Genomic DNA, 8,041 nt, shown 5'->3' with positions numbered 1-8,041 from the left:
TATATATGAGATAATATATGAATATTTGAATTAGTAATGGCTCGTTTCAAGAAACATAGCCAAGTCCATGACCAGTCCCCTCGATTAGGCTGGCACAGTCCTTTAACATCTTGAATATTAAGCCATTTATTTCTCTTTCAATAAAATATGCGATTATTTGCAATGTTTTTTCAATCAACGTAGACATTTTTACAAGATAGAATACTTTGTTCATATATTATTTAAATACATTCGATTTAAAATCTAAAATCGAACCTTGATTTAGTCGCAAAAAGAGAGAACGCACGCGTGACCATAATTACATTACATATATATGTTTCATTAAGACAGTATATATAATGTACACAATTCAAAATTTCGAACCAAATCAATATTCACTAAACGAAGTCAAATTAACCAACCTTTCTAAAAAAACCAGGCTAGTACGAAATCAAGAAGAAAAGAAGAACCATCAGCAGCCCCACTCCCCATGGCGTGCAGCTGTCTCCGTGAACAGAATCTTGGTTTAGTCGGGTCACGTAGACGAGGGATGTTTGGAAGGTTGAGTTCAAGTGCGGAACCAATGAAAACAGCAACGGCGACACTATCAAGATCATCTTTATTTGATCGAACAACCCTTCGAAGAAGGAGTTGATGTACGAAGTAATTCCCAAGAACACGATGACAATGAGAAGGGAAAGCAATAGATGAAAAGGTAGATGTGGTTGAGGAGATGAACTGTAAGTGTCCCACATATAGTTGATCTGATAATTGTCCAAGTTTTTGGATTGCATTTTGAGATGGTTGAAGAGAGCAGCTCTTTGCTTGATCTTGTAGATTGTACTGTATGGTGAATATGCATGCTTTATATAGAAAGTATGTACATAGATGGTTTATAATATTCTACGTCAAGCAATAATTGTTTTCTTATCCATGTTTGTATCTACCACTTAGATAACACTCACCTATTCGACACACAATTTTGATATGTTTAATCACATCTGATAGATGAATGTCACTTCAACGATGGACAAAGTTGACAAACAACACAACAAAACTATATATAAATATATGATTGTAACTAAAATATATAATATTTGCTTAGGTGGATGTTTTTAAATTTTGGGGCTACGAAAATAGCTAGAGACGGCCCCCGGCCCGTATGACGAAATGTAGGGTGGTTGTTACTTGAATAATTAAAATTTGAAGTATATTTTATCAGATAACTTTGTACACAAATGATTATTATTAATATATCATGGTAAATTGGTGAACATTGGTAGGAAAGCCACGCAGGTCATGGACCAAAGTCATTAATATTTAAAATTAAGTGACGAAAATGGTTGGAGAATTAAATAATTTCATCTCGTAGACACGTGTGGCTTACACGAACATAAAAGTTTACTTTATCTATTTTTTGGTGGTTGAGAGACTCATGATTAATTCATTAATGTTGGTAGAAATGAAATAGATACAACACATAAGGATATAGACTTAATTGCGAGAATGATTACGATGGATATGTTGTCTTCTCATTTCACTAGCATTAGTCTCAAAAATTTGCTATTTTGAAATCCAAGATTTCTTTGTTTTTCTCTCTAGAGTAATATGCTTCCATTTTCTTTCATTACCTAACAAATGCCCACAAATTTGTGGCATTCACATTCACAAATGCCACCTTGAGACACGAATCTTCATAGATGACCATTGCTTTATCCTTTTGAGGGGAATTGGGTATTTTGTTGTGCTTCTCTCCTGCAAAATATTTTTAAAAAACACAACATTTAGTCACACGATTAAATGAACTATGATGCTTAATTACAATTTACAATGATCTCCGTCTTTCAACTCCTAAGATGGTTGTGGCCCCGAGAGACTGGACTAACATTTACTCTCTGAAGTCACTATTATACTTCTTTGTTTTTTACTGCAAACATTACACAGATACAGAGACGGGCAAGTACTGCTACTGGTGGACTAACCTCGTAACATGTGACGTTCAAAGCACATCCCAACGTGACACGTGTCCATAAAGAGGGCCCTTTCAATGTCTTTGAGATTCGCCCCTCCCGAAATAACCAGTAGTCCCACTACTTCTTCTTACAATGGCGACGAAAGGAAGAAAAAATCTTAAGAGAATAATAATATAGTAACATCTGGATTTACTTGAAAGGCATCTGCTTTTGATTTTATGCTGTTTGAAGTGTAAAGAAAATGCCTTCCCTCACGCCTGGGATACTGCAGAAACTCTTGCAAAATGTTGGTAACAAAGATTTCAAGGTCGCTGGTGAACACCGCTCTGCCCTTCTTCAGGTATGAATCTGTCACCTGTTCTTTATTATTTTAAAGGCGATTCTTTTTTATTTTATTCAATGTCGACCCAAAACTTTAGCCCGCGGTTAATGCATTTCTTTGGTTCGAAATTAATATTTCTACACAAATGTATAAATTTGAACTATTTTGGATGCGATTGGTCAGCCGGCCTTCATTTTAAGGAAAATAGCTTTTATGCTTCTGTTTGGCAGTTTGTGTCAAGATTGAATTTTTTGTGTTTATTTTTCCTGGGTTAGTGGACTCCGGTGTTACCAGTCAAAGATCTACTATCGTGAATTTGTGATTAATAGGATTTTTAATTGTGGCACTGAAGCATGGACATTATAAAACTGGTTTTATATTAATATTTTTCGTTTTTCAATCAAATATTGCTTTCTGCTTCAAATTTATTCATCTGGGATTATAGTTGCATATTATTAGGTTATAAGTATTGTACCTTCTCTGGAAGATGATCCATGGAAGACCAAAGGATACTATTTAAGGGTTTCAGATTCATTGCATTCAGCATATGTATCAGTATGTAACGAAGATGTGGAGTTGATACTGAGTGATAAGATTCAATTGGGACAATTCATTTACATTACTCGGGTTGACCCGGGTTCCCCTGTCCCTGTTCTTTGTGGTGTCAAACCAATCCCGAAGAGATGGCCGTGCGTTGGAGATCCAAAAGATTTGATTTCGAGTGATTTTTTGAATGCCAAGAAAGTGGAAAGGAAGGTGAAATCAAAGAGAAATGTGAAGAAAGTTGTGGAAAATGAAGATGGGATTGTTAGAAGGCTTTCATTTGGAAATGGAAGGAGTGGCAGTATGGAAAGTAAGAGGTTGAGCTTGGATTCGGCTCGAAAAGGATGGGAAACGAGTCCTAGCGGTAAAAATGGTGGTAAAGGGGCATCAAAGGTTAAACCGAAGGATCATTTGGGTAACTCAGATTCCGTAAGTTCTAATTTTTCCCCATACATATGCAGATTTGATGAGAATCTGTGTATAATCTGTTCTTGTTTTATCAAGTTGTATTCCCTGCGATAATAAGAAAGTATCTCATTTTGGAATATCTAAAGCTAAAGAAGTCAATTTGGAGTATTATATCTTTCACTTGGCTTCACTTTTATCATTCTTTTTTTGTGATTTTGAATCGACCCCTCGTTGAACATTTGAACCGTGTCACTGAATAGAAATCAACTCATCATGATAGAAAAGAAAATGATTTAAGCAAATTTGATAGTAGATCATTAACTCTAGCATGCCGAAATGATTGTATGGGCTGCATGTTCCAAATACTATGAATAGGCTAGTTTTTTAAGTGTGTTTTTCCACTCTTTGAAGAGGGATATTTCTTGAATCTCCTGTCATGATAAGGTCTTCTAAAGTAATGGCGGTTGATCTATAGAATTTTATCTGTTTGTCCATGCTTGTGCTGGAAAAATTGTTCGTTATTAATCCTTGGCTCCTTCCTGCCTATTGAAAATAGAGAACACAGAACATGTGAATATCGTCGATTTACAATCAGAAAGATACATTGCCATAATTGGTTTTTAAAAATGATTCTGTTGAATACTATTATAGTCTTAAATCTACATGGGGAGCGATTTCTGTGTGTATTTCCATCCCCGTACCTGTGCCTATTAACATCCTCTTCTTTTTAACTATAATCTTTTCTATATGCCTTCGCTAATAAGGTCTTACTTGATGACTCACAGAAAGTATCAAGCATTTCTCCTCTGAGAGCCAAGAATGTTATCCGCTCTCCAAACCTTTTGACTAAGAGTACTAACAAACTCTCCCTTGAAGATTTACAAAAGGGTTCGACCATTTCACCACTGAAGCACAAGGATATTGTTGTCTCGCCTAAACTTCCGACTATCCGTAATAATACGAAAAGTGTGAAATCTTCAGACTGTGATTCTTTTCCTTCTCTTTTGAATAAGGTTGTCCTAAGTTCTAATAAATTGTCCGATTCGAGAATATTCTGGGATTTGCTTCCTTCATCTATCCACGGCCTTGGAAAGGTACATACGCACAGGCTGCACACTCTAAAAGCTCATATATTTTGTAATCCGTCAATTGCTGGTTTAGTTATAGATTCGTGATATTTTTCAGGAAGTTAAAAGCCACAGGAACACTGCATTTGTCTCTGCAGTCCGTTCGTTAGAAGAAGCATCGGTGTTTGAAAGTGTCATTCAGTGCATCAGGTACACAATTTTATCCACATGCATTGTTTGAACTACACAGTTTCATTAATTTGCTACATTATGATTAGATTTCCAAAAACCAGTGTGCTATAGCTTACTTATCAATGCGGTGTTCTGATTATCCCAACAGCTATTAAAAAAATCTTCAAATATACGTGTAATTATTTAAAATTATTCTACCCACTGAACTTCTTGTGCTCTCTCTTCCTGTATTATTTATGTTTCAACATTTATTTTTCCAGTTCAAGACTAATTTCTCAACCCCTACTGCGTAGCATGTTTGCAGAACTATGTGATTTATCTCAGAGAGATTCTTGTGAGCCATTGGTGGAAAAATTTTTGGACCTTCACGAGCATATGACCAAAGCTGACAAAATCATCCGTACCCTGACGAATACTAGAACTTCTGAAACAAAAGAGGTATACGACTCACAGTTTTGCCTCATTCCTGGAAATAAGAATGCATCATTATGGGTTCAAGCTGCAGTTGAGACCTGTCTTCCCAAATTTTCGTTATACACAAAAGGAGATGAGAAGGCTTCTACAAATGGTGAAAAACATCATTGCATCGTGCTAGAAAAAACTCCAGTGAAACCCAAGACAGAGAATCATTCTCCTAAAGATAAGCAAACCTACTGCATTAATAACTGCTCAAATAAAACTGAGCTGAAAGTGAAAGAATCATCTATTTCAAAAAAGCGGCTTTCTACCACGAAGAGAACAAATGCTGAGCACAAACCATTTTTTCCAGGGTCTGGATTAAAACCAGCGTCTATTTTGGCTGAAAACTTGCTATCTTCTTCACGTACGTGGTTTTTTTATTATTTGGAAGTTTCTTTAAAGAATGGTTTTGGGCTAAAAAGAGGTGAAGACCGTTCTCAGATAATAGGCCTTCTCGGGCACCTGAAAAGGGTTGATCAATGGTTGGATGGTGCATTTCAATACGATGCAAGAACCAATGAGAAAATAGAGAGTTTGAGAAAGAAGTTGTATGAATTTCTACTTCATCATGTTGATTCTGCAGTTTCTCACAGATGATTTTAACTTGTTACGTAGTTCTGCTAACCGAAAAGAATGTCTTGAGTTACAGACCGACTAAATATTCTTCGTTAACAGATATGTTAATAGTGCTAAATGTAGCAGAATATTTTTGTATTGTATGTTACTAATTGAATCTGTTGCTATTGTAGTTTCAATGGATGTCAGATGGGAAAATTTTCATCAAATTTTATGCTGTATTTGTCATTGAGAGTATTAAGAAGTGCAAGCCTGCCTTTGATTTGTTACTTATCTTACTCAGACGTTCACACAGATTTAGAAAGATGATCATCTGCCTCACATTCCATACGATAATCATATGTTTCTTAATAATAAGGCAAAGTGATAATATCTATATCTGGTACGTACCGAGACAAAGCCTAAATTATCTCGCAAACTAAATATTGAAGGAGTGAATGTGGCGCCGTGGCCAAAAGCCTTGACTTGACGACGTGATTTCTTCCCATATGAGAAGTTCTAGGTTCAAATCCCGGCCTTCCGCTTGTCTGATCAAAATCAGAATCGAACGTGCTTTCTTATAAAATAATATTAGGATTATTTTTCTTACATGTAAGATTTTATATTTAGATAATCTAATGGTATGAATTTATTTGGTGGATAGAATTAAATCACTAAATATTATTATTTACTAATATTTTTTCTTGTCAAGTTTAAGAGTTACATTTTGAGGTTTTATTTTTGTTTTGTTTAAATTTATTATTATTAGAATTACTGCTTTAGAATTAGTCACATTACTTTAGTATTCTGGCCAAAATATTCATGATTTACAATTTTCATGTTTTTGATAGCACCAACTTTTTTTATATTGATGCTCCCTCTCCCTTCCTAATTATTGCTATTATTATGCTACAGTTTGAATATATCACAATAATAATCGATCAGACAAAAATTTATGTGAGACGGTCTCACAGGTCGTATTTTATGAGATAGATGTGGGGGCCTGTGCTCCTGATTAATATTTAATGATCAAACAACTAGGATTTATTAATGTACACAGCGAAAGCGATTAAAATTTTTCATTTTGGGCTTACAGAAATTTCGGCATGACCTATTCGTAAATAGGACATCCCAAAAAAACAAAACATCACAAATAATATTTATATACTCGAAATAAAGTCATAACATCAATTCACAACCTATAGCCGCACTGGCCAGGATTAAACACATGCAGAGCCGGCAAGGCTCAATCACACAACTATCAATTCAAAACATCGTAAAAATAACACTACAGCTACACGGGACATCTCCCCGGTAAATGTATGACTCCATAATATAGTATATATATATATATATGTGGGAACTCTCAACCATGACTCGACGGCTGGGCACCACTACCTGACGCTCCACCAGACGCGTCAAATCCTCCTCGATAACCTGCTATGACATAAAAAACAACCACAACATAAAAAGAAACGAGGGGTCGGGCCCCAGTATGACGAACCAGTAATATTATGACAAATATAACTGACATGAAATAAAATCAAGTAAAATGCGATGCAATGCGTGAAAGGTAACAACCGATAACGGATGTCAAACGGAGTCCAAATGAATCGCATCAACAACAGTAACAGTGGTCACCCGTGCCAGGAACGTAGCAACGCAACATCAAGTCGCCACTCATCCATGCACGTAGCATCGAGGATACGGGAGCTATCCGTTCAGCCCTCATGCAAGTCATCAGGAGTGCTAATCCTACGCACCCGCTCCATCGATGACGCAACAACTCGATAGATCAATATCAATATCAATAGTAATCAAAGGAGTCAGAGGCTCGAAATGCTATGCACTAATAGTATCAACACAAATAAATGCATGAATGCAATCACGTATTCACAGAAGTACATAAGGCACGCCACAACTCATTACAAAGTACTTAACGTCATTTCACATCATATAGACGTCAAAATAAAACAGTTCATGCGTACCTAACTGAACCCTTAATTTACCACTGAAATTTCTTTAAGATTTCTCGAATAATCCAATCATGTGGTAAATAATACATTTCATATCAATTTCAATTTATTTTTCCAATATTCACTAATTTAGCCTAAAATTCCAAAAATCCATAATTTAGGCTTTAAAATTTCTAAAACTCATCACAAAGTCAAATATAGCAATTTATTTAACTTAAATATCTCAATACAGGACAACTTGAAATATCGAAAATTCAATCGTACCGAATATGAAATTTTCGATATTTTCTAGGAATGTTCAAAATTTTCATTTTCTATCTCTAATGCTATAAACACATCCCAATAACGATTTAACATTTTCAAAAATCATAAATTCCGAAATTAATAGGCTAAATTCGAAATATTATCTAATTAAATTTCGAAAATTAGCTTAATACCTCCAATCGACTCCGATATAGCAACTACAATCATTAATCAATAATCCAATATTATATATTAATTATTGGAACTCAATTGAATTAAAATCCCCAAAATTCGAAACCCTAAAATCATAATTATATATCTGAA

The 8,041-nt window shown here is 35.1% G+C and overlaps 1 protein-coding gene across 1 annotated transcript; it reads left to right on the top strand.

The window, feature by feature from the left end:
- Window positions 1–2,072: 2,072 nt before the first annotated feature.
- Window positions 2,073–5,718, top strand: LOC140962694 (uncharacterized). The gene is made up of 5 exons (XM_073421646.1): window positions 2,073–2,292; window positions 2,734–3,246; window positions 4,011–4,319; window positions 4,411–4,502; window positions 4,778–5,718. The coding sequence occupies exons 1-5, from the start codon at window positions 2,194–2,196 to the stop codon at window positions 5,538–5,540; spliced, it is 1,776 nt and encodes a 591-aa protein (XP_073277747.1). The 5' UTR covers window positions 2,073–2,193; the 3' UTR covers window positions 5,541–5,718.
- The last annotated feature ends 2,323 nt before the right edge of the window (window positions 5,719–8,041 follow it).

This window comes from Primulina huaijiensis, chromosome 17 (assembly GCF_012295235.1).
Source record: "Primulina huaijiensis isolate GDHJ02 chromosome 17, ASM1229523v2, whole genome shotgun sequence".
NCBI lineage: Eukaryota > Viridiplantae > Streptophyta > Magnoliopsida > Lamiales > Gesneriaceae > Primulina > Primulina huaijiensis.
The sequence above is the reverse complement of the archived record's forward strand: the minus strand, read 5'-3'. Positions and strand labels throughout refer to the sequence as shown.

Coding starts and splice junctions, on each gene's coding strand:
- LOC140962694 (XM_073421646.1), top strand. CDS start 2,194: ATGCCTTCCCTCACGCCTGGGATACTGCAGAAACTCTTGCAAAATGTT. Junction 4,320..4,410: donor CTATCCACGGCCTTGGAAAG/GTACATACGCAC, acceptor GATATTTTTCAG/GAAGTTAAAAGCCACAGGAA. Junction 4,503..4,777: donor AGTGTCATTCAGTGCATCAG/GTACACAATTTT, acceptor CCTACTGCGTAG/CATGTTTGCAGAACTATGTG.